The 25958-nt window shown below is 31.8% G+C and overlaps 2 protein-coding genes, 2 long non-coding RNA genes and 1 pseudogene across 11 annotated transcripts; 4 read left to right on the top strand and 1 right to left on the bottom strand.

Moving 5' to 3' along the window:
• The first annotated feature begins 1511 nt into the window (after positions 1-1511).
• Positions 1512-3391, top strand: LOC146925082 (putative long-chain-alcohol O-fatty-acyltransferase 5 pseudogene; annotated as a pseudogene). The gene has a single exon (XR_015010356.1). The product of XR_015010356.1 is annotated as a putative long-chain-alcohol O-fatty-acyltransferase 5 pseudogene (transcript).
• Positions 3392-3701: 310 nt separating this feature from the next.
• On the bottom strand, positions 3702-15781 carry LOC146925079 (V-type proton ATPase subunit e2-like). Of its 2 annotated transcripts, XR_015010357.1 has the most exons (5): positions 15682-15781; positions 6739-6909; positions 5875-5922; positions 4077-4405; positions 3702-3815 (listed from the first exon to the last, which is right to left on the bottom strand). XR_015010357.1 is itself a non-coding variant. In XM_085710052.1 (4 exons), exons 2-4 carry the CDS (start codon positions 6834-6836, stop codon positions 4339-4341), a joined length of 213 nt encoding a protein of 70 aa, XP_085566178.1. In that variant the 5' UTR covers positions 6837-6909; positions 15682-15781; the 3' UTR covers positions 4071-4338. The 2 variants fall into 2 exon arrangements, 1 of the variants encoding a protein (XP_085566178.1); XM_085710052.1 differs by lacking the exon at positions 3702-3815 and having other exon boundaries at positions 4071-4405.
• On the top strand, positions 6908-10714 carry LOC146925081 (uncharacterized). 2 transcript variants are annotated; one of them, XR_015010360.1, is made up of 6 exons: positions 6908-7571; positions 7656-7714; positions 8189-8282; positions 8370-8461; positions 9146-9174; positions 9286-10714. It is a non-coding gene; the product is annotated as an uncharacterized LOC146925081 (long non-coding RNA). The 2 variants fall into 2 exon arrangements; XR_015010359.1 differs by having other exon boundaries at positions 6962-7571; positions 7656-8282; positions 9286-9417.
• On the top strand, positions 10780-15024 carry LOC146925080 (uncharacterized). Its single transcript, XR_015010358.1, has 8 exons — positions 10780-11010; positions 11095-11153; positions 11628-11721; positions 11809-11900; positions 12585-12613; positions 12725-12786; positions 14375-14429; positions 14592-15024. It is a non-coding gene; the product is annotated as an uncharacterized LOC146925080 (long non-coding RNA).
• Positions 15782-20128: 4347 nt separating the features above from the next.
• Positions 20129-25824, top strand: LOC146925078 (HVA22-like protein c). 5 transcript variants are annotated; one of them, XM_085710051.1, is made up of 11 exons: positions 20129-20205; positions 20316-21015; positions 21836-22076; positions 22219-22290; positions 22392-22478; positions 22728-22896; positions 22970-24006; positions 24413-24500; positions 24621-24785; positions 25142-25240; positions 25577-25824. In XM_085710051.1, the coding sequence occupies exons 3-6, from the start codon at positions 21864-21866 to the stop codon at positions 22803-22805; spliced, it is 450 nt and encodes a 149-aa protein (XP_085566177.1). In that variant the 5' UTR covers positions 20129-20205; positions 20316-21015; positions 21836-21863; the 3' UTR covers positions 22806-22896; positions 22970-24006; positions 24413-24500; positions 24621-24785; positions 25142-25240; positions 25577-25824. The 5 variants fall into 5 exon arrangements, with proteins under 5 accessions (XP_085566177.1, XP_085566175.1, XP_085566176.1 ...); XM_085710048.1 differs by lacking the exons at positions 20129-20205; positions 20316-21015 and adding an exon at positions 21226-21415 and having other exon boundaries at positions 22970-23723; positions 23797-24006; XM_085710049.1 differs by lacking the exons at positions 20129-20205; positions 20316-21015 and adding an exon at positions 21225-21415 and having other exon boundaries at positions 22988-24006.
• The last annotated feature ends 134 nt before the right edge of the window (positions 25825-25958 follow it).

The raw sequence follows: 25958 nt of genomic DNA, 5'->3' as shown, positions 1-25958 counted from the left end.
GAGACAGTTCAAAACCGGCTGCAGTTAACTACCGAGGAAAACCTCGGCAGTTAACTGCCGAAGAACTTCAAACTCAAACTGCTACCGGTTTCATTTTGTTGGCAATTTATTTTATATTTTTATTATTAGCTTTTATCATCAAACTCAAACTCCTCTCAAAATTAAATCTTCAAACTCAACCACGATTGTCCCTTCATGTTTCTCATCAGTAAAAAATTGAAATTGTTGCTCTTTCCCTAATTAATCAGAATGGAAAATAAATGGAATTTCTGCTTTTCATGTTTCTTTTATATCGTGAGTTAAGTTGTTGTGGCAAACAGATGACTAAAAATTGCTTTCCAATAAAATCTCAAAAGCCAAAATAGATCTCAGGCAACAACAGGAGAAACACAATCCTTTAATTCGGTGTACGCATATTATCAACCTCATATAAAACTCAACAAGATCTGGAAAACTTTGCAACAAAAATGGAACCTAACTAAAAAAAATGAAAATTAAGTCAACTCATCACCGGCCACAGGAGAGGAGTTGTGTACATATTGGAAAGAGAAGAAGTTGTCGGCATATTGGAAGATGAAGAACCATTCATGGTGGTTTGAAGAGAAACGAAAATTTGCAGTTAAAATCAATAAAAAAACATCATTGTTGTTGTGAAACTTATTCTGCCGGTGAACTGGTAAAAAACATAATTGTTGTTGTTGTGAAACTTATTCCGCGGCAATTAACTGTTGAGGTTTTCCTCGGTAGTTAACTACAGCCAGTTTTGAACTGTCTCGGCAGTTAACTGCCGAGGGGTATTTAAGTAATTTACATATGTTTTTCAGCCCTATCAAATGTGTCAACAGCAATTTTCTTACTCTAGAATTAGGTACTGACTTGCTTCTGCTAGGAATTTTTTTTTTTTTTTAACGTGTAGTATTTAAACATTGTCTGATATGATTGGATTTATTAGTTAATCAAATCAAAGTTACTCAAAGTTTTTTTTTTTAAAGGGGTATATCAAAGATTTTTTTAAATGCTCCATACAAACATTTCCACTACCAAAATTACCAAAGAAAATATAATTGATACACGGGACTCAAAATTACTCACCTATTATAGTATATTAATTTTGTCACCACATAATTAGTTAAAGTTAGTAACAAATGATACATGAAAAATAATTATAAATTTTTTTATAGCATTATTTACTATTATATTTGTTCTCACCGATACACACCTCATCACACAATGACACATGTTTCACCGTATGACACAACCACGTTATCCATGTTCAGCATGGGTATCTCAACTAGTTGACATTATAGTTAAAACAACTTCCAATCAGTAAGATCATCCGGTGAATAATTTTAAGATCATACTAAGAAATGTGGAAGATAAAGGAAAGTGGATATCCACACAAATATACATTCATAACATGTAATTGATTGTTATTTAACCAAAATCATAACAACTAATTATTAACATTTATCCATACAAAAAATATACAGGGTCCATGGAGGTGTGTTTCCCCCTCATTTTACACTTCACAATAAAGTTGTACAATTTGTCAAAAACAAAATAAGTCTCAATTATTACAACTACTATTATTTAATCAACACGTCCTCTAAAATTAAAAAAACAACACGTGAGGTGCGTGGAATGCATGTTCTCAACAAAACAAGTTCAAGCTAGATTAACAGAAATGGTCAAAAATACACATTGGACTATTTGTGAAGAATCCATTTCCATTGAAATCATCATAAGCTAAGCTAGAAGGAATAGATCATGATAAATCCAAAGTGCAATGAACTTGAAGTAGAAATCAAGAACTTAATCAAGGTATGGCTCAAAGTCCTAGCTTCGCTATCTTACTGTTATTTCATATCCTCAAACATACCAAAAGGCATATTAAGGTTTCTGTCCTTGTCTCCAATTTTTTACCTTTTCACCATCCTACCATTTCAACTCTCTTTTGTTCTCCCAATAGGTATCACTTCCTTCTTAATTACTTGGCTCACAAACTTCAAACTTCTCCTTTTCACCTTTGATTTGGGTCCTCTCTCTTCCAACCCAAAAATCTCTCTTCCTCTCTTTCTCACCTTTGCTTGTCTCCCAATTAGAATCACACAAAAACAAAAACACCCATCAAAATTCAATATTTTGCTTCCAATCAAGGCTTTGCTTTTTGGTGTTTTCCTTATAGGCCTAAATGACCAAAAACAAAAGCAAAAGATGTACCCACCAATTATTATCATGGGCCTCTATTGTAGCCTCATATATTTATTATTAGATCTTTTTTTGGGATTTTTCAACATTTTGATTAATTTTGTATTTGGGATTGAGCTTGAATTACCATCTAATGAGCCTTATTTGTCATCTTCATTGGGTGATTTTTGGGGGAAAAGATGGAACCTCATGGTAACATACATTCTGCGACACACTGTATATATTCCCGTGAGAAAATTGATGTCCAAAACTATATTGGACCCTCAATGGACTCAATTGGTTGGAATTATTGCAACTTTCTTAGTGTCTGGATTAATGCATGAGCTTCTATTTTATCATGTCACACATGTTACACCCACGTGGGAAGTAACATGCTTCTTTGTGCTTCATGGGGTGTGTGTAGTTGTGGAGATTGGTGTGAAGAAGTGGTTGGATCATAAATGGAGAGTACATTGGGCCATATCTGGGCCCATTACGGTGGTGTTTGTGGTGTCCACTGCTGCATGGCTATTCTTTCCACCGTTGTTACGTGATGGTGCTGATCAGAGAACCATTGAGGAGTTCAAAATTTTTGTTGATTGTGTAGTGGAAAAGTTTTAGGTTGAACTTGTTTTGAAGTCTTTAGAGCAGGCAGGGTTTTATTTTTTGGATATCAGTTGTTGTCTCACTGGAGCAATTTAAGTCTGCAGAAGCTGTTGATATTTCAGAGGCATTTTCTGGTTCTGCTGTTGTTTCTCTGAGATGCTTCAGTCTCACCATCTTGTTCAGGAAGCATCCTCTGATAAGTTCTATTGCTGTTAAGTCACATGGTGGAAATTTCCCCAATTTCTGCCGTTTGGAGGATTCTTTTCCTACTGTATCCTGTTAATATGGTGGATTTAGGATGGTTACTGTGGTTGCTTTCATATATTGGTATTTAGAGTTGCAGCCCAATTTGGCTTTATGGGATCTCTGATTTGTCTTTTAAGAACAACCTGCACTTTGTGGACTTCATGTAGGTTTGGTTACCATAGCAGTAGTTTGGTTTTAGTTATTTTGTCTAATTAGTGGTCTTTACCACATGTGACTTTCTTGTCTCAGAAGAGTTCTTTATACCAGTCTTTCTTCTTTGTCAGTTCTTATCTCTCCTTCCTTAGAAGTGGTCTCTTTTAAGGCTTTGTGAGGAGAATTTTTGCTCTTTTTATTTTGGTTATTTTCTTGTTTAATAGGGTTTTGGCATAGTCCCCCAATTTTGTACTTGTTTTTCTTATATTCTTTTTGGCTTATATCAGAAAGGAAGAAAAAAAAATCCAATTTTTGAAGATAAGCAAAAAAAAGAAAGAGTTTTAGTTTTTCTTCCTAAGTTAAGCTTAGTAGTTTAAAAAGTTATCATGAAATTGTATCACACGATCGTGTTTCCTTCAAAAAACTGCATGAAGAGAAGAAAAAAACGCTGCAGCAGCAACGGGGGAGTTACCACTTACCATATGTTCTTGTGTCAAACATCATCATCATCAACAACAAAATGTTCCATGTGATACTAATGAGAAGAGCTTAGCTCAATCTTTTTTGTAGAATTATACAAATAAGAACAAGATTTACCAACTTATTTTCTTCTTATATACTCCCTCTGTCCCATATTACTTGACCTAGTTGACTCTGTCACGTATGACAATGCACAATTTTAAACTTAAATTTCTTTAATAATCTAGCAGAAAAAATTACGAAAATTTGATATTTTGAAAATATTAATCGAGACGAATCTAACAACATCTTATATGCTATATTTTGTTTTTATATATTAGTAGAAAAATAGAATCAAAGCATGGTACATGAATAGTGCAAATATTCTAAATAGGTCAAGTAATATGGGACGGAGGGAGTAGTACAAAAACCAAATAACCCCCTTTCATCAACTTATTTCCCTTAAACACATACTCCCACTATTTACCAACTTCTGAAATGAATGAAGCTTAAATACATCGATTATAACATAAGTAATGTAAGAAAATTCAAACGAAACGCCACTATCCAACAATAAATACATCTATCCATAGAAAAAATTGTATTCAGGAGAGCCAAGTCATATTCTCTCAAGCAGACAATCGGTGATTTGTACTCGTACTGAATTTCATTTGTTTACACAGAACTTTATTCGCCATCACTCAAGATGGGAACTATGAGTGGGTTCATCTGTGCCAGATATACAATCGCCCACCTGATAAAACAAATCAAACACCAAGGTAAGCTTAATGAGGGAGAAGAAAAGAGTAAGGTTATGCGCGACAAAACAGGACATGACTATTCACAAGCTAGAACTAGTACCGGGACAAAAGGAAATGTACCATCTCATACATAAAAAAATGAACAAAAGTTTATCGACACAAGGCAGACATATTTGGAAACTAAATCACTATGATGTTAAAATGAGTGTTATGGATATATAAGATTTTTTAAATATCCCCTCCACCCAGAGCAATGTGTTTGTATCATACCATCTAATGGCCAATTTTCTCCCTACCGTAATTAAACTGGACAAGATTATGGTATAAAAAAAAAATACCAAGTGCATGCTTGAAAAGTGACAAAATCCCGTTACATTGTGCTTTCACCAAGAGGCTACGAATTGAAAAAGTCTCAGCAGCATAATAATGTAATGTCTTTCCAAATGCTGTGATTCAACTAAGCAATGTCTTTGTATCATTCCATCTAAAGTCATTTTCTCCATCCCTTGAATCAAAGCATTTGGAAAGGGACTTGATTGTACTGGACTTAATGTCTGACAGCATATACTCTTTGGGACGAGGAAGAAAAAATCCACTCCACGTGTGTTTGTTCAATTTTATCACAAGTTCCTTACTAGAACTCAAATAAATAAGTACCTAAACTTTACAATTTTCTCATATAAAACAGTGCAGACGGCTAATAAAAATGATGGCAGGTTAGTTAATTTACAGATATTAATGTAAAGCACTTATTGATTCATAGGGCACTCACAGCTTGAAGATTTCCATTTATTAACACACACACTACAGTTAATTTACACATCAAGAACAAGATAAAGTTTCCTCCTCTAAAAAAAAACAAGATAAAGTTTCCCGACATATTCTTTTGTCTACTTGTGAACCGTGGTGGAAAAATTCCCTACTTGCTCAGGCATGACTATCTAAACAAATTCCATTTTCACTGTTTATTTGTGCCTATTCAATTACTTTTACTTAGTGCTGCTAAAAAGGATATGATATTTGACTTGTGCAGTAGTATCATGGTTTTGGTCAGTAAAAGAGCAAGTATTAGAACAAACAACTTCAAGGGAATCAATTCTGAAGTGAATAGATTAAGCTTGGGGAGTAAATAGCCATGAAGCGCTTACCCAGACAAGGACATCAAACACGACACTGATAAATGACACATAGACATTAGTAATGATAAAAATGGAAGTGAGTGAATGTAACCACATGTGTCAGACTGCCAATGTTGTAACTTGTACGAGTGTTACACACTCAGACACATCTTCGACCTGAAGTGTCAGTGCTACACATGTGAGGAGTTTTACTATACTACTTTTTCAAGTGACCAATACCTTGCCAAGGAAGTAAGCCTAGTTGTGAAACTTTTCAGTATTGCAATGTCTATTCAAACATTAGACAAACCAAACTAAGAATGTTAAATCAAACATGGACTTACATCATCCAGCAGCATAGTGTTGATGTAAGAACCAAAGTTAGGTGAAATCTGCAACAGAATAATAAGATATTAAAGAACAGAACTTAGAGATAGGAAGCTTCTCGTTAGAGTTAGAGGGAGAACGGAGACACAACAAGGTGACATTTTCATAAACAATTCATAACAAAATAAGGTACTAAACAACACAGCCAGCCCAGAAAGATGTCGATAAAATCTAAATGAAGTAAAGCAGACATTCATTAGCCTTTTAACAAACATGAAAAGTTGGCACCCAGAAACTTACTCTGCAAAAATTGAATAACATGATGCAACCAATTCACATTTTCCCACGATCTATCAGTTATGTCAGATAATGAATGCACTTATTTTGAATCTCTCAAAGATATTCTTAAATATAATGTGATCTATTGAATCATTTCCTTCCATGAAGTGTAACTAAAGTCTGTAAGCAAATTTTAGCATACTTATCATATAAGAGCTTATGAATAAGCTATTTCCATAACTCAAGATAAATTAAATTGTAATCATGTAACCTGTTTTCATTAGACATTCTCGAGAGCTTATGAAAATAAGCCGAAAACAGATTATGAACATGTTCTTATGCAAGTAGATAAGCTCAAATAAGTCAATCTAAACAGACCCCTTAGTTTTGGCAGTGGAAAAATGGAAATACATAAATTCAAACAAAAATGAAAATAAAACCATTATGAGATAATCCAATCTAAACATCCACATAAGATAGAATTGATATTATCTTAACATAAGAATCGAAATAAATAAAGAAAATAAGAAAGGTTAATGGATAAGATTAGTAGTAAAAAACAATACAATGAAGAAGTTTGGTTGAAGAATAAGCAAGCATACAGATTAGCAGAAGGTCCTTTGTTGAAGCAAATTCTTGTAGAAAGGCATGCGATGATTCCGATTAGTAGGAAGATTAGCGAGGTAACAACGAAACCCATTGAGATTTCGATCTGCTTTATTACACAAATTCGAACAAAGTGTTCATAATAATTCAGATTGTATTGTATGAATCTTAATAATATACAAACATGGAACAACAAATAGCAAAAAAATTTGCACCAATCCAATGTGTCACGTCCTCAAGCCACTACATGTCACATCATCATTAAAAAATAATTTTACTTTTGCCATTTTAAGCATTTACATAATACAAACAATAAAATATCATTATCACACATTTTCCCTCTTCAATTCAAAATTCAAATTTCAAAATTTTTCAAATCATTCTTTCCCTCCTACTTTTTCTCATATCCCAACAAACATTATTTTCTATATCCTTTATCTCTCATCCACTCTAAACTTCTTTCCTTTTTTTCCTCACTTTCTATCTCACCACACACTCAACATAACTTTCTCTTTCTTCCTCACACTCACTCGGTTTCTTTCACCCTCCCTCCATGAAACCCTTTTCTCTCTATCTTCTTTCTTCATTTCCGATCAACTCCGGCTGCATCACATAAAAATAAAACCACCATCATCTTTCTCTCCTCATCCTCTACAAAACCCACTATTTATTCCTTTATTCTTTGTAGCTTTAAGAAATCACTATCCCCCTTGATTTCAACTGTTTCGGATTCATATATCAATCACAAGCCAAATGCAACTCTGAATACGAAATCAATCGGAGTCAGAACATATTTGACTTTACAAAGAAGCACACGACAACGGCGGAGGTAAGAATTCCAATTCCATTTTCGGTTTTGTTTTTGCAGAGTATAGAACTATTCTCTTACAATCTCTCTGGTTTGTTTTTCCAGAACGATACCACAGGAAAAAAATGAGGCAACTCCAAATGAATGGATGGTCTATAACTCAGGTGATGTTTTTTAAATTTGTTTTATCGATTCTTTTCTTCTTTTTCTCAGTCTCAATACTTTTACTTTCGTGATGATAATATATACTCATTAATAACCTTAATCACTATAAATTTGAAATGCAACTTTTTTATTGTAGGCTATAAATTGTGAATTGATGAAATTGTTATAATTAGTATTTTGTTGATTTTATCAAATTTTGATGAAATACAAATTTTGTTGTTTTGGTCATTTGGTCTTAAATTGGTGTTGAATCTGTCTTATTTTAGTGTTTAGATTAACAAAAAAATTTGCATATCATTTTATTTTATTTTATTTTCATTGTGAAATTGAGCACTCACATAGTGTTTAGGGTTATTTAAAAGTTACAATTTTGTTGGTTATAAAGTTTTCATATGTGTTTGAATCATTTCCTTCTCACGTAGTTATGAGATGTTTATCACTCTACTTCCTTTAATTTCTTGGTTTGTGTGCAGCACCTTCCATTGCTTTTTCAGAAATTCAAAAGGGATGAAGGTGAAAAATACATCCCTTCCTTTTTTTTGCATAAATTCAGGGTATCTATAAGAGGTAATGGGAAACATTGATTGATTTTAATGGGACATTGATTGATTTTAATGAGACATTTATAATTCCTTTTGTTGTTACCAAGTGCAGGTGAAGAACGATGATTTGAAAATGAAAGTTAAATTCAAAAATTGGAGAGAAGTTTGATAATGGTTCAAAGTATGTTGATGAGTGCTGAAGAGGTAAATTCTAAACACAAACAAATAGGCACAGGATCAAGATTAAATATGAACCCTGTTTGAAAACTTAAGTCTCTTTTTGAGGGTTACTTCTGTCTTTATTTATCTTGAATGTGTCTGAATTTGCATTTTGATTTTTCTTATCCTGTCCTACACAAAGAGTAACTCAACAATTAAGTCAATTAGCTTTCATGCTTAATACATACAAGACTTTGAGAAGTAATTTGCTAATTTTTGGTCAATTATTTATTAGACTAGATTTGTCAATTTCTTTTTTGATCAATGAAGTCAATTATATTTGAGACTAGATAATTCTTTCTTTGGTAAAGGATTAGTTTTCTCACCCTATTAGCATCTTTTGTGAAGTGCTAAGGACATAATCAACTTCTTATAAGCACTATGAGTTTTTGCTGCATGATTTGTTTTTTGAAAATTTGTGAGTTGTTAGTTTCATTTTGTTTTCTTTTATTTATGAGAATTTTTTATGAAGTTTTTCCTTTCATTCATTTTGTTTCAATTTTTATGTTTTACCATTATATTTTGTATCAATTTTTCAATTGAAGTATCAATTATCCAAAAGTTTATTTTCTCTGAAATTGTTTAATGTAGGTTTCGCTTTAAGTTATTTGGATTTCTAATTTTCTTATCAATGAACTAACACTTCATTTATATATATTTTTGTTACAGGTTCAATTCTTTTCAGTTGTGATGGAAAGGTAATATATTTTGTATTCTTTTCAGTTTTGATGCAACTTATTTGAAGTTTAATTAAATGGTTTTATGATGTGGAGGTTTTTTACTCATAACAAGTGCTGCCTTTGTTGCAGGATCAATTTATTAGAAAACTACTAGCTTATGCATGTGAGGTTCAGTAATATACAAATTTCAGGTTAGGTTCCTTTGTCTTTTGGTTCATTTCTTTGCATTTTTTTTCATTGTAGTTGATCAAAGGTGTGCAATTTTTTGGCATTAGATTTTTGTGATTTGCCTTGCTGGTTTTATGCTTAATCCATGATGCTATATCAAAGATTTTGTAGAAGGCCATTTTCTAAATTTTCTTCGCATTGGTAACCTTTTTGTCTATTTTTTTTACTTGAAATAAGAATTTATTTACTCTCTTATATGATTGATTCATCTCTATTGATTCATCTCTATTAATAATGGCAACTATCGTTTATGTAGTTGATGCTGAAATTTAGTGCATCAATTTATCAATAAAATTTAAGGTTGTTTAAGGCACACAATTTTCAAGTTGAATCATTGATGATTGCTAACATGACGATGACATAATTGTATCTACTTTTTGTTTCTTTAATTAAATGAAGTATATAAGAAATGTTCAGTTAACCGTAAATTAGAAATGAAAAGAATTTTATCTTTAGAGGAATATAATTAAAATCTACATTAGATTGAAGTACTGCTTGATGTTTGGTGATGTGAATTAGTTACTTGATGGTCACACTGACTTTAACTTTTTAGTAATTATCTTATTATAATTTTGGATTTTCTTTGATGTGCTTTAAAACGAGTATGTCTGCAATGCCCTTGGTTATTAATTAATAGTGATGAACAAGACATGTCAATTGATAATCATGAGTGATTGAGTATATCCACATGTTGAATAATTTTATTTGTCTCTCTTTACTATAGGGTCTAATATGATACTGTGCGGCAAGCTTAAGATAAAATGAGACTTTACTATTTTTCATTTGGGCTTTTCTTTTTTGCAAGAGAGGACTTCATTTGATAAGCTTCTTTTTCAGTTTAACAATAATCCTATTTTCTAACCATATTTGTGGATCTGATCTATTTTCATTTAGTATAGTCAGCTAAATGATATAATTTTTGCCGGACTATGATTATATTCATTTGCAACTATCAATAATTAGATTATCTGCATTAACACTAATCACAACTTAATAGTGTTCATACTATTAGTCAGTAGTGTGTCAACATATGGAGATACATGTTTTTTTTTTTACTTTTGATTGGAAGTATTGACACATTACGATACTATTTATTAGATAGTTTAAAAAGTATTGACACTTAACATTTCTAAGAACGGCCCTTATTATCATTAATAGTTAGTTAGTTTTTTGACCCACTCATTACATATTCTGGAAGTATGGTGTAATGTCAAAGTAGTTTTCTTTGTTGATAGTCACTATTTATTTTCTTAATCTGACATGATCTGCTGTTTTTAGTTTAAGTTGTTGGTCTCAGTCCCTATTTGTTAGAGTTATGGTATCCAATTCAGTAAATGATATTAGGATTATAAAAATTCAAGCCACCATAAAAATAAAACCACCATTTTGATCAACTCCGGCTGCATCACATAAAAATAAAACCACCATCATCTTTCTCTCCTCATCCTCTACAAAACCCACTATTTATTCCTTTATTCTTTGTAGCTTTAAGAAATCACTATCCCCCTTGATTTCAACTGTTTCGGATTCATATATCAATCACAAGCCAAATGCAACTCTGAATACGAAATCAATCGGAGTCAGAACATATTTGACTTTACAAAGAAGCACACGACAACGGCGGAGGTAAGAATTCCAATTCCATTTTCGGTTTTGTTTTTGCAGAGTATAGAACTATTCTCTTACAATCTCTCTGGTTTGTTTTTCCAGAACGATACCACAGGAAAAAAATGAGGCAACTCCAAATGAATGGATGGTCTATAACTCAGGTGATGTTTTTTAAATTTGTTTTATCGATTCTTTTCTTCTTTTTCTCAGTCTCAATACTTTTACTTTCGTGATGATAATATATACTCATTAATAACCTTAATCACTATAAATTTGAAATGCAACTTTTTTATTGTAGGCTATAAATTGTGAATTGATGAAATTGTTATAATTAGTATTTTGTTGATTTTATCAAATTTTGATGAAATACAAATTTTGTTGTTTTGGTCATTTGGTCTTAAATTGGTGTTGAATCTGTCTTATTTTAGTGTTTAGATTAACAAAAAAATTTGCATATCATTTTATTTTATTTTATTTTCATTGTGAAATTGAGCACTCACATAGTGTTTAGGGTTATTTAAAAGTTACAATTTTGTTGGTTATAAAGTTTTCATATGTGTTTGAATCATTTCCTTCTCACGTAGTTATGAGATGTTTATCACTCTACTTCCTTTAATTTCTTGGTTTGTGTGCAGCACCTTCCATTGCTTTTTCAGAAATTCAAAAGGGATGAAGGTGAAAAATACATCCCTTCCTTTTTTTTGCATAAATTCAGGGTATCTATAAGAGGTAATGGGAAACATTGATTGATTTTAATGGGACATTGATTGATTTTAATGAGACATTTATAATTCCTTTTGTTGTTACCAAGTGCAGGTGAAGAACGATGATTTGAAAATGAAAGTTAAATTCAAAAATTGGAGAGAAGTTTGATAATGGTTCAAAGTATGTTGATGAGTGCTGAAGAGGTAAATTCTAAACACAAACAAATAGGCACAGGATCAAGATTAAATATGAACCCTGTTTGAAAACTTAAGTCTCTTTTTGAGGGTTACTTCTGTCTTTATTTATCTTGAATGTGTCTGAATTTGCATTTTGATTTTTCTTATCCTGTCCTACACAAAGAGTAACTCAACAATTAAGTCAATTAGCTTTCATGCTTAATACATACAAGACTTTGAGAAGTAATTTGCTAATTTTTGGTCAATTATTTATTAGACTAGATTTGTCAATTTCTTTTTTGATCAATGAAGTCAATTATATTTGAGACTAGATAATTCTTTCTTTGGTAAAGGATTAGTTTTCTCACCCTATTAGCATCTTTTGTGAAGTGCTAAGGACATAATCAACTTCTTATAAGCACTATGAGTTTTTGCTGCATGATTTGTTTTTTGAAAATTTGTGAGTTGTTAGTTTCATTTTGTTTTCTTTTATTTATGAGAATTTTTTATGAAGTTTTTCCTTTCATTCATTTTGTTTCAATTTTTATGTTTTACCATTATATTTTGTATCAATTTTTCAATTGAAGTATCAATTATCCAAAAGTTTATTTTCTCTGAAATTGTTTAATGTAGGTTTCGCTTTAAGTTATTTGGATTTCTAATTTTCTTATCAATGAACTAACACTTCATTTATATATATTTTTGTTACAGGTTCAATTCTTTTCAGTTGTGATGGAAAGGTAATATATTTTGTATTCTTTTCAGTTTTGATGCAACTTATTTGAAGTTTAATTAAATGGTTTTATGATGTGGAGGTTTTTTACTCATAACAAGTGCTGCCTTTGTTGCAGGATCAATTTATTAGAAAACTACTAGCTTATGCATGTGAGGTTCAGTAATATACAAATTTCAGGTTAGGTTCCTTTGTCTTTTGGTTCATTTCTTTGCATTTTTTTTCATTGTAGTTGATCAAAGGTGTGCAATTTTTTGGCATTAGATTTTTGTGATTTGCCTTGCTGGTTTTATGCTTAATCCATGATGCTATATCAAAGATTTTGTAGAAGGCCATTTTCTAAATTTTCTTCGCATTGGTAACCTTTTTGTCTATTTTTTTTACTTGAAATAAGAATTTATTTACTCTCTTATATGATTGATTCATCTCTATTGATTCATCTCTATTAATAATGGCAACTATCGTTTATGTAGTTGATGCTGAAATTTAGTGCATCAATTTATCAATAAAATTTAAGGTTGTTTAAGGCACACAATTTTCAAGTTGAATCATTGATGATTGCTAACATGACGATGACATAATTGTATCTACTTTTTGTTTCTTTAATTAAATGAAGTATATAAGAAATGTTCAGTTAACCGTAAATTAGAAATGAAAAGAATTTTATCTTTAGAGGAATATAATTAAAATCTACATTAGATTGAAGTACTGCTTGATGTTTGGTGATGTGAATTAGTTACTTGATGGTCACACTGACTTTAACTTTTTAGTAATTATCTTATTATAATTTTGGATTTTCTTTGATGTGCTTTAAAACGAGTATGTCTGCAATGCCCTTGGTTATTAATTAATAGTGATGAACAAGACATGTCAATTGATAATCATGAGTGATTGAGTATATCCACATGTTGAATAATTTTATTTGTCTCTCTTTACTATAGGGTCTAATATGATACTGTGCGGCAAGCTTAAGATAAAATGAGACTTTACTATTTTTCATTTGGGCTTTTCTTTTTTGCAAGAGAGGACTTCATTTGATAAGCTTCTTTTTCAGTTTAACAATAATCCTATTTTCTAACCATATTTGTGGATCTGATCTATTTTCATTTAGTATAGTCAGCTAAATGATATAATTTTTGCCGGACTATGATTATATTCATTTGCAACTATCAATAATTAGATTATCTGCATTAACACTAATCACAACTTAATAGTGTTCATACTATTAGTCAGTAGTGTGTCAACATATGGAGATACATGTTTTTTTTTTTACTTTTGATTGGAAGTATTGACACATTACGATACTATTTATTAGATAGTTTAAAAAGTATTGACACTTAACATTTCTAAGAACGGCCCTTATTATCATTAATAGTTAGTTAGTTTTTTGACCCACTCATTACATATTCTGGAAGTATGGTGTAATGTCAAAGTAGTTTTCTTTGTTGATAGTCACTATTTATTTTCTTAATCTGACATGATCTGCTGTTTTTAGTTTAAGTTGTTGGTCTCAGTCCCTATTTGTTAGAGTTATGGTATCCAATTCAGTAAATGATGTCATCTTCTCTCTTAATATGATTCTTCGAAGGACATTCGTTTTGTATTGTTGATTGTTGAAGATCATCTTTTGTATCTCTTTTATTAGAAACTAGCAGATATACCACTAAAGAAATTGTCCATGAAGGATTTTAGTGTTGCCTTCAAGTTACCTTATGGCCGAAATTGACATTGCCTTTTATTGTCTGATTCTTCTTTTCCATTTTTGCAGATTTTGAAGCTTTGTCTAAGAGATAAATATTTTTATTCAATATATAGACCATAAGGTAACTTTGTTTTATACTCGAGGTAAATACCATGACATAATAACATTGGAGATAATTAGTGGGAAAGGGGTTTTACAACCCATAACACTCTCTCAACCTTTTTGGACATTTAAGTATAATTGTTATATAGTTTTACCTATTTGAATTGTTTCACGGCTTTAGGATTGGAGACTCTGGATTGAAAACATACCATTGCAACTACTAGATACACATTTATTCGAGACGTGCCTTTCTTCTCAAGTCATACGGTGCATACATGTGGGGTTATTTGTGTGGAGGCTCCGCGATTTATACTGGTAAAGGGTTCAACTGAAGCTACCTCTTTATCCTCAAATCAAATGTCACTTGCAAATTTTGAGGCAAAATAACTGTGAAAATCAAACCAATAAAATGTGTACCTGATATAGCTATCAAATTTAATACTTATAAGTAATTTAAAAGAAAGTAAACCTCTGAATATCGTTTTAGCTTCCATATCAACATCTATATATAAAGACCAAATGTTCGTTTCTCATGAACCTATGTATACGCTTTAACTAGAGCCTTTCCTTTGGATATTAATAGTTCATATCTCTTGCAAGTATCATTATTATAATCGAATTTTGCAGGACTCATTTTTGAACGCATCTCATATTTCCTTTCTTACTTTGTCGGTTTATATTTTGAGGCAATGTCAACTACCTTTCCTCTGTAATTTTTGTATTTTTCTTCTATTTCTGCTTTGTAATGATTATTTGAACATGAACTTTCCTAATGCACGGTTTCTTTTCAATTTCATGACTGAAAGATGCAAATCAACACGGTATCTAAATAGCCGGATTTTGTGTTATAAAACTCACCATCGTTTTAATAAGTTGTAAAATCAAACAGTTTGTGCAATATCACTTGCAATGTTATCATCTATCATTCATTAGGAACCACACCCATTTAAGTCCACTTGCAATATCTCATAGTTTAATTTATAAGGATTATGTTTTTTGGATTAATTGTTCTTCAAAGTATTGACTACTTTTTTGTGGCTTTATAACATAAGTAGTCATTAATTATTATTGGTCAGTGATATTTAATTACTTTGTATTAAATTGAACTATATGTCAAACGATGACGTCTTTAATTTTATGATGACAACATAATCCCATTTGTCTAATAACTAAATTATATGTTTGTATTTTAGTGGTACGTTCATAGTAATAAGTTGCTAACTCCACAAAAAAGAAGTTTGCCCGTGCGTTGCACGGGTGGAAATACTAGTGAATGAACGAACGTGTAGGTACAGCTACAGTTACATTACACGTGGAAGGTCCAACGTGCTGTGTTTCTTTTTATCTGGACATCCAATTTTTTTTATTTATTTAAGGATAAAAATTCAATGCATCTACTAAACTAAATATAAAAATCATTGTCTGTTTTTTTTACCATTTTACCCTTGTGGGGGTATTTTGGTAAATTAGTAATTCATGCTTTTTCCCTATATACTAGTTACAAACCCGTGCTTCGCACGGGGGTTCAGTAACGTATTTGACAAAATATTATATTGGAAGGATAGATTGTGAAATGACAGATAATTATAAACCATAATACAATATTTAGAGTACTCTTACATTACGGATTACAAAATTAAATCTTTAAAATGGTTTGATCACAAGTAACAAATGAAAACATATTTTGTCAGCTGTAGAAACACTTTTCCAGTAATAATTGATATCTATCTATAAACCAATGAAAACCCTATTACCAAAGCTGCCTGATTTATATCATTTTGACTTTCAGCTTCAACATATATAAATCATTTCACATGATCTACAGCAAAGACAGATATTAACTGCAATTTAGTATCTAGTTCTTTCAGGCGAACAAACTTCTGCATCAGATAGATAGCTGAAAGCCTCTCTACCTAATTTATATCATTTTGTGTTTTTAGCTTCAACGTATATAAATCTTTTCACATTATCTACAGCAAAGGCTAGGGATGTCAATGGATACCCATGGGTACGGATAATATGATACCCATCCCCGCCCCGTTGGATAAGTATGATACCCGTGCCCGCCCCGTATCCTCGTGGGTACTCACTATACGGGTACCCGTGGGTATTGAGGTATCCATGGGTACCCATGGAGTTTTGAATTTATTTATTTTTTGGTACAAATAATAACTTTTTTTAATTACCAAAAAACTTCAACTTTTAAACATCCATACATAATCCACTCAAAATTTCATAAATCATACATAATTCATAGAAAATTCATGATTCTTATATAATCTATATGTTTTATGATGTGAATGAAGTGGAAACGATGAACTTAATAAGATGAATTAAAAAAATTTAAAATAAAAATAGGTTATTATTGAGGATTTTTAGGTGGGGGGTAAAATTTTCTTCAATAAGGTACCAACTTTAAGTAATAAGATATGATATATAAAGATATATTAGTAATTTACTTAATTTATTATCGGGTATGGGTACCCATAGGTATGGATACAATCCAATCCGTGTCTGTGTCCAGATAATAATGGGTAGTCAAATACCCGTTTATTATACCCGTGGATACCAGTTTAGCTACCCGCTCCATACCCGTGACGGATTTTACCCACGGGTACCCGTGGGCATGGGTATTTTTGCCACCCCTAGCAAAGGCAGATATTAAATGCAATTTAGTACCACGTATATAAATCCTTTCACATGATCTACAACAAAGGTAGATAGTAACTGTAATTTAGTATCCATTCCTTTCAGGTGAACAAACTTCTGAATCAGACAGATAGTTGAATGCCTCTCTACTTGATTTATATCATTTTGCCTTTCAGTTTCAACGTATATAAATCATTTCACATGATCTACAGCAAAGGCAGATATTAACTGCAATTTAGTATCGAGTCCTTTCATGTGAATTATACGCACTTTTAAAAACTTGTTTTAAAGGAGAGATGTTCAAATTACGGAATATTACCATTCTTAGTAAATTTGAGAATGAAGTTCGCATAATCCAAATATTTGTGATGCATGGTTTAAGGCATGGGGTTCAGTAACGTATTTTGTAAAAAAATTGTTCCGAAGGAAAAATGAACAAATTAATGAATATTGCACAAAAATTAAGAAACTTTATCAAAATATTTATGAAAGCTTTATCAAGAGCAGGAAAACATCATAAATTACATAATAGTTAAAATTATAAAAGTGAGCGCTACTGTCATAGAGTTACCAAAAAGGGATTAACACCAATATTTATATGACACAAAATGAACGAAAGAAACACATTAAACTCTTTAGCGTCTTGTGTAGGAACTTGTTATTAATATTTTGACCGTTAAAAAATAAAAAATCTCTTTGACGTCAAAAAAGTAATATCAACAGAGCAATATTCAGTCTCTTCACATATGCTTAGTAATATTCAGTCTGGAAGATTACATTGAAAGGATAGATGGTAAAATGACGGATAATTGTGAATCATTGTAATATGTCAAAATATAAACCTTAAAAACCATGAACCATCAACTTAGTTTTAAATAGTTAAAAATAAAAAAATTGTAAAATAGTTAAAAGTTTTTAAAAATATAAAAATTGGAAAATATTTAAAAAAATTGGTGAGGTAGCACTTAACCAAGCAACACTAAAAAAATTATATGCATTAGCGTAACAAAAAAACAGACAGACGGACATAAAATATTACTCTAAACGTTAATGTGTGTATATATTCGCGAGGTTGAAGAAAGGAGATAAAAATATTTGGGATCATTAAATGACAGCGTGAATAAAAATATTTGTGACATTGTGATGATTAAACGATATTGAAATTAAATATATAAGTGATAAAAAGATAATAAAATTCCTTTGAAAAAAAGTAATAAAATTAAATGGAATCTCCTTAAAAAATTAATGGAACGGTTAAAAAAAAATAAAGTTAAATGGAAGAAAAAAACATATTGAAATATAATATTGAAAAATAAAGAAAAAGTTTCCGGCGTGAGTTGAAAAGAGGTGCTTGTGAAATAAATTGTCGAGAAGTAGTTTTTTAAAGTAACATTCAACAGCTTTTGGTCAAAGCTCATTCCATTCAATTTTATGCGTTCAAAAAAAGTACTTTTTTTAGTAAGTACTTAATTGATATTGTATTCGGCCTAACTTCTCCTTAAAAATGTAGAGAAGTTTGAAAAAAAGTCGGGTCAAACGATACCTTAATCTCCCACAACGGCAATGTAGAAGCAATTGAATTTGGGAGGAAAAATTGAAAAAATAGTTAAAAATATAAAAATTGGAAAATAATTAAATGTTATTAAAAAAAACCCTCCAATAATTGAATTACCAAAATGCCCCTCATAGGGGCAAATTGGTAAATTCAATGGACATTTCCTTTCTTATATATAAGAAAATAATTAAAAAAAATTGGTTAGGGGCAAAAATGAAAATTCATAGGTCAAACCTTAAAAAAAAACCTCCAATAATTGAATTACCAAAATGCCCCTCATAGGGGCAAATTGGTAAATTCAATGGACATTTCCTTTCTTATATATATAAGTAGATATGGAGTGGTATGAAAAAAAATCAGTTCAAAACTTCTCTCTCTATCCCATCGTTTCTCTCCTTATCCCATGGTTTCTCTCCTTTTTCTCTGCAACTCTCTCCGATGACCACCCATCGGAACGGCGACAACAACCGGCAACCGCCATCTCTCATTGACCAGAAAATCAATCTCAGTCTCAATCTCTCCCGAGAATCCATTCTTCTCCGTCACGACTGCGGAACACGGCGGCGCCGGTGAGGATGATTAAGAGAGAGACGGCCAGATGACGAAGGTAATTTCCAATCTAAAGCCATGCATGTCGTTTTTGTTTTCGTCCTTCGGTCGGCCGAAAAAATTGTCCCGTTTTGGCTAACAATCGTGTTGTTCTTGAGATGTCTTCTATGGATCCTCTATCTTCTTCTTCCGCTTCTTCTTCTGCCTTTCCAGATCAACAACCTCCTAATCTCAGGTATATTCACGCTCCTTGAATCTTTCTGGATGATGATCTCAGTTATTTTGTTTCGGTTTTATAGTTGTTTTTCCTGGATTTTTTTTAATCGATGGTTATTTTAAAATTTTATGCTGTTGATTAGATACATTGATAAGAAAATTTGTGTTTTTTAGGGTTTTATTTTGATTTTGAGGTGGTTTTTGCACGTGGGTCGTTTTTGTTTGTGTTTTAGAATTGAATTGAATGGAGTGGTTCTAGGGTTTTGAAAGTGGTTTTGTTGAATTGAATTTGATTGTGGATTTGGGTTTTTTTTTTGTCGGTTTCTGGAATTTTTTCTAAAGGTTGAGTCTTTTGGGGAATTGAAATTGAAAGAAGGTACACTGTTGGATACAAGACTGAAATTTGAGTCCAAGTTTTCTCCTAAATGGCTTGTGTGAAATTGGGTTCCAAAGCTGACTTTGTAATCTCAAGGGTTATTAATAATTAAAAAAAATGTGTAGAATTTCATACCTTGGTTTACTTTCATTTGTATGTATTCACCATAGTCTTCAATCTAAAGTAGATGAAAATTTATCCATTAACTTCGCAAGTATTGGCAGATAATGATGCATTTGAAAAGAAGTAGAGCTAACTATACTAACTACTAACTCTGCAGACACAGCCACAGACAAGATAATGATGCATTTGAAAAGAAGTAGAAAGATTCATTTTTTGTTAATGAAAATGTTTTTTTTTTTTTTGTAGGAGCTGTACAAGATTGATGCTTATACACAGACAAGAGTGGATCCTCAAATAATTGTTGATAAATTCAAAGAACATCATATGGTATTAAATTCGTTGTTATGAATCTCTATCACTACTGATTTTGAATTGTGATTTGATTCTGACTGTTCTCTTTGCTACTTGGTTGAAAATTTTACATTTCTATTGTGCAGCCTCAACAGTGAAAGTTGAACTGCAGCAGACTTCCACTGAGATATTGGAAAAAAGATATTTCTGTTCTTTCCGAGGAGAAAGAGCAGGCTCAAGTATCTAGAGTTGCTGCAGAGACAGAGTTAGAGCGAATTAGAGATGCAGCAGACAGGCAGACAAGAAAACTATCAGAGGCCAGCAGTACCATAAAGGATTTAGAATTTGAACTATCTCAGGTTGAAAGTAAGGTAAATTTATTGACCCAAAAAAATAATGCTGATCAAGTTGTCAAGACTGAATTGGAAGCTGGATTGAAGAAGCTTCAAGATGAAGCAGCAAATAATGCTAGCAAGTTGGTAGGTTCCTCTGAAACTATAAAATCACTGGAAGATGCATTGTTGAAGGCGCAAGATGATATTTCTACCCTGGAAGATGCAAATAAAATTGCCAAACAGGAGATATCTTCGCTCAGTTTTTAAGTTAAATTCATACATGGATGAGTTAGCTGGAAAGAATGGCAGCTTAGAGAACAAATCTCTAGAGCTCATTGGATTCCTTAATGATCTTCAAGTGCTTATGAAAGACGATACTCTATTTCTTAGGATAAAACAATGCTTTGAGAGAAAATGTGAGACCCTGAAGAATGTGGATCTCATTGTGAGCAAAGTAAGAAACCATATTTCCCTGTCCGCTAAGGATTCTAGAGGGCACCTTGAGATGGAGGTAACATTCTTATTATCCTTTTTTAGCTGTTGTTATTTTCTCAAGTTGTGTATTTGATACTGTTTTGATTTAATCTACATATATTTGCCATCTAAATCTTTCGAACACTATGATATGTGTCCACAGCCCTCACTTTACTTCTGTTTTATTTATTCTAAAATGTATTCTTCATTCACTCACCACTGATATGCTTTTATGGATACATTGAGTGAAAAGAAAAACACCTTGAAAACACCTAATACAACATAGTAGTTTGTGACTACCCTTTTTTGGACAGGTGTGCTTCCATACAAGCAATAGAGACCGACTCTTGTGCAAAAACTAAGGAATTGATCTCATATTGGATACTTCTTTCCTTAATTTACCTCTTTGAATATGCTTTTATGAACCTTCTTCTATGGTAGTTTTTTTGTCTTCCCTCAAATATGGAAAGAACCTTGGTATTACCACGGACACCGTGAATTTGGTGAAATCACGGACACTGGTTTTGTTGAATCTTGATAATTTAGCTTTTGCCAAAATTACAATGACGTAACTAGATTCTCCCAAATTCATCGGCAATTCAAATATGTATTAAGAAATTAAGAATGACCAAGTTCATTTTTTTCACCAAGAATGAGTACCTGATTTGAACTTGAGATTAATCAATGCACTTTTAATGTGCCAAATTTTTAATTGAGATTATTAGGGCATGAAATTCCTTCTGGGATGTCTTTTTCCCCATAAGAAAAGAAATGTTGCAAATTGCACCTTTTTTGTGTTATTTTAAAACCAATATTAAGGTAGTTTTTAACTACTTCATTACCATGTCTGACATCAGGTTTCAGCTCTGGCCGTACATTAAGCTAATGACCATCTTATGGCTCATCATACCGGATTTTGGACGAACTTCTTATGTTTATAACTACCTTATTCGCTCCATGAAACCACAAATAGTCACATGGAGGTTAAATAGCTACTGGAGAGATTGTTTTGCTGAGAAAGATAACTTTTTACTGCATGCAGAGAGATATATGAAAGAGAATGGAACTGAAACCTTACAGAAACTCATTGCTAGCAAGGTAATTACAGCTAAAAATGTGAAAATACTATAACCTAAGAAGAATTATATAGGGAAGCATGTATGTGTTTATGATAACTCTATATCTGCATTGGCAATTGAAAATTTTAGCTAATTCTGTTTTTTTTTTTTTAATATTGAAGAACACAATGTGTATGCCTGCTGTAAAAGCGACAAAGGAAACCATAGGTACTAATAGTAAAGAAATATTTAAGGTAAAGTTTTTGGTGTTAAGTTCTTGTATGAGTGGATTCTACCTGTCTTAGTCTCATGGTGACATTTAGAGTGCTTAATGAGGGAGCTTAATCCTGTGCAGAAAAATGGAGAAAGACTCCAAGTAAAATACAAAGACATCAAAGATTTGGAGGCTATTGAGAAAAAAGATTTTCCTGCAACCAAGCAAGTAAGGATTCATTCATATTCACTGCAAGTAGAAATCTCCGAAGGACAAATAATTTTTAGACTTGATTTCAGTCACAATGTCAGATGATTTTCTTGAAATATGTGTTTCTTTGTTGGCCAAGGTGAAAGAGTTGGACCTCTTTCATAAATTAAAATTTCTACCTGCATACATAGCAGAAATTCTTTGAGGAAATTTTATTTGAATAATTGCAATCTTTTTCGAGAAATTAGAAGGATTCATCACGTGTAGGAGCATTCCCTCATAAGGCTGCACATCCTTGAAAGATTTAGACCTCACACTTCTTGCTGCATACACCAGAGATTTTAACTTCTTCAGATTCAGTGGAATCTGTAAGGATTCTTAATGACACAAATGCTCCAAGCCTAAGTGAAGAGGCTATGCAAGCTTTGCAAATAGTGTAAGACTTCATCTTCATTGATGCTTCAGTTCTATTGCAACCTGCTTAGGTTACCTCTCTAATTTTTCTGCAGATGATGATTACATATCAGGAGAAATGTGAACACTGATACAAGAGCCTTGATGGAGTTCAAAACTGGAGTAAGGAATAAAATGAATCAGGTATGATAATTGATTCTGAATTGCTGCAAGCCGATTAATCACCATATGATCAGCTTCCGACGTACATAGCATAATAAAGTATTTGTAAGCTTTCTTTCAACAATTTACTTTATTTATCTGCAAAGCTAAATCCAAAATACTTGCACAACGACTTTTATGTTTCATAATAATTATTTGACAATAAAAATGAGTTTTGTGAGTGTAAATAAGAATATTTGACTTTATAATTTGAAGTACTTGATCCAATTGTTGTTTTATTACTTTATAATTTGAAGTACTTGATCTGATTATTGTTTCTTGCTTCATTGTCAAAAATTCAGATGGTTAGCTGTTTGATTACATTGCTAAATATGCAATATTGTTTGTGTGGTTTTCTTTCCTTTGATATGATTGATTTCTCATCGAGTTCGCAGACGACAATTACCGAAAATGAGCCAAAACAATTGATGTTGAAGTCATCATCATCTGAAGCAAAGGAAGTGTTGCAGAATAATAATTAGATGAATCAAAAGTCTTCATATATAGGTGTGAGAAAAAGACCTAGGGGAAAATATGCAGCAGAGATCAGAGACACAACAAGAAGATGAAGAAGGGTTTGGCTTGGAACATTTGATAGTGTTGAGGATGCTGCTTTGGCTTACGATCAAGCTGCATTTTCAATGAGAGGTAATAATGTTGTGCTCAATTTTTCTGTTCAGAGGGTCAAAGGATCTTTGCAAGAGATTCAATATGATTGCAGAGGGGTTTTCACATGAACTTGCACTCAAGGAGAGACACTGTGAACAAAGAAAGATGTTATCCAAAGGTGTAAATAATAAAGCAGGGAAACAAGATCAATCAGAGGGATTAAGTGTCTTGGTGTTAGAAGACTTGGGAGTTGAATATCTTGAGCAACTTCCAACAATATCTGATAATCAAAGTACAAGCAGCAGCAACTTACGATCAAGTTGTATGTAATTTTTATTACTTCTTTTTAATTGATGCAGTAATTCTTTTTACTTGAACTAATATTATTACTTATGAAGAACTATCCAATGTAATTTTGGATCAATTGGTTGTGATTACTTTATGATAAAAACTTATATTTCAGAAAATTTGGTCGATTACAATAAATACTAACTATGTTCTGCTTTAGGAGCCATCGTCGAGAAATCATGTGAGTTAAAATTTGGTTGATTCACTCCTCTCTTTGGTGTGATTTAAAATTTACTTTGAAACAAAATCTTATCATAGATTGTCTTTCATTATATATGGTATTCTTCAAAGGTTTATTTAATTTTGGTTGGGGAAGATCTTTTCTATGTTGTCCTTACCTTCTGCAGTGCAACTAATTTCCTCATTTCTACATTTTACAGGTGAAACAATAATTTTGATACTCTTTGGATTATGTACAGCTCATAGAGGATACTTTTGGTGGTTCTAACTTCTCTAAATATATAATAGGTAATAATGCTTAAGTTGTCTGCTATATTGTTGAGTTGATAAGTTTTACTCTAAACTTTTATACAGTTGAGCTTATTTTGAGGTTTTAGTGTTTCTAACTTCTCTAAATATATTCTTTAGGATGTTAGTGCTGTTTTAGAGCTATATAAGGCTTCACAAGACATTATACATCCTGATGAATCAATTTTGGTTAAACAAAGTTCTTGGACAAGACATTTTTTGGAGCAAGATTCTTCCCCTTACCAATTATACGCTGATAAACTTCAGATTTATGTTGATAACGAGGTAGTTTATTGTCTCAATCTTTCATAATAATAACATATATACAATCAGTAGGTGTAAATCGCGGCCATGGCATGTGGTTTTTTTTTTCAACAGCCATAGACAATTTGTAAAGGGATGTCCGCCATAGCGCCACTATATGGCCATAGGCGTCAATGACATGTTTATATTGCGGATTTTAGCATCAGTGTAGACAATATTACAATCTATCCTGAATACTGCAATGTTCTTGCACATTATAATAGGTCAGTGGAGCATTGCAATGCAAACGAAACAAGGACTTTGAAAACATCATACAAGTGTGCCATTATTTTCATTCCTCTTTTGTGGTCAATTTTTTTAATGTTTTTATGAAACAGATGTTGCAATCTTGCAAGCAAAGAAATTCTGAAGTTAGCAGTAGGAGATTTCAATCTCTGCCAATCAATACACAATCAAGAATTGAAACAACTTGAAAGGTAAATAGTTTTCTTTTTATTCTTTTTAAAATTCACAAACTACATATGTCTTGGTGGAAAATAATAAAGAAAAATTACTATCGTCTTTGTAATGCAAACCATAACCAAAATTACCGAACAACTTTAGCTTTATTTTTAAAGTTCTTTTATTAGTTTCAATTTTAAAATAGCTTTTAGTTCCAAAATAAAGCTGGTAATACAAAGCCTATATTTTTTGTAGAAAGTTACTCCAAAAATGTGTCATCAATATAATGTCATGGACTTTGGCTAAAAATTCTGCAAAAGAACCATGTATTTTACCAAGCTAGATATATAACTGTTTTCTATCAAATGCAGGTGGATTGTTGAAAATAGACTAGACAAATTAAAATTTGCAAGGCACGGGTTGTTAATTTACAAAATGTAAAATGATGTATTACCAGGTTAGCTCAAGGAACGGGTTGTTAAAATACCTCAAAATGTAAAATGATGTATGTATTTGATGTAACCAAAATGAGATATTTCTATTATCTCATAAATATGTAAGCATCTAATATATCTTTATTTTAATTTCCAACAGAAATATCTCTTTTGTTCATTCATAATTCAATTTTGCTCATTTAAATCACGATATGTAATCAATGTTTTTGCTAGGCTAGAGAACCTCACAGTTTTTTTTTTTTTTGCGGCATCTAATATTTAATCGTAATTTTCACATTATTGGTTCCCTTATTGATTC

Source organism: Medicago sativa, chromosome 5 (genome assembly GCF_051527215.1).
Source record: "Medicago sativa cultivar Bolivia chromosome 5, Bolivia_mono, whole genome shotgun sequence".
Lineage (NCBI taxonomy): Eukaryota > Viridiplantae > Streptophyta > Magnoliopsida > Fabales > Fabaceae > Medicago > Medicago sativa.
The sequence above is the reverse complement of the archived record's forward strand: the minus strand, read 5'-3'. Positions and strand labels throughout refer to the sequence as shown.

Bases quoted from the DNA above. Each gene is read 5' to 3' on its own strand.
- LOC146925078 (XM_085710049.1), top strand. The intron at 22,291-22,391 runs GTAAAGTTTTTG...AATCCTGTGCAG, and splicing joins ATAGTAAAGAAATATTTAAG to AAAAATGGAGAAAGACTCCA. The intron at 22,479-22,727 runs GTAAGGATTCAT...CATCACGTGTAG, and splicing joins ATTTTCCTGCAACCAAGCAA to GAGCATTCCCTCATAAGGCT.
- LOC146925079 (XM_085710052.1), bottom strand. From the start codon at position 6,836: ATGGGTTTCGTTGTTACCTCGCTAATCTTCCTACTAATCGGAATCATC. The intron at 5,923-6,738 runs GTATGCTTGCTT...ATTCTGTTGCAG, and splicing joins AAAGGACCTTCTGCTAATCT to ATTTCACCTAACTTTGGTTC. The intron at 4,406-5,874 runs GTAAGTCCATGT...TTGTTTTATCAG, and splicing joins ACACTATGCTGCTGGATGAT to GTGGGCGATTGTATATCTGG.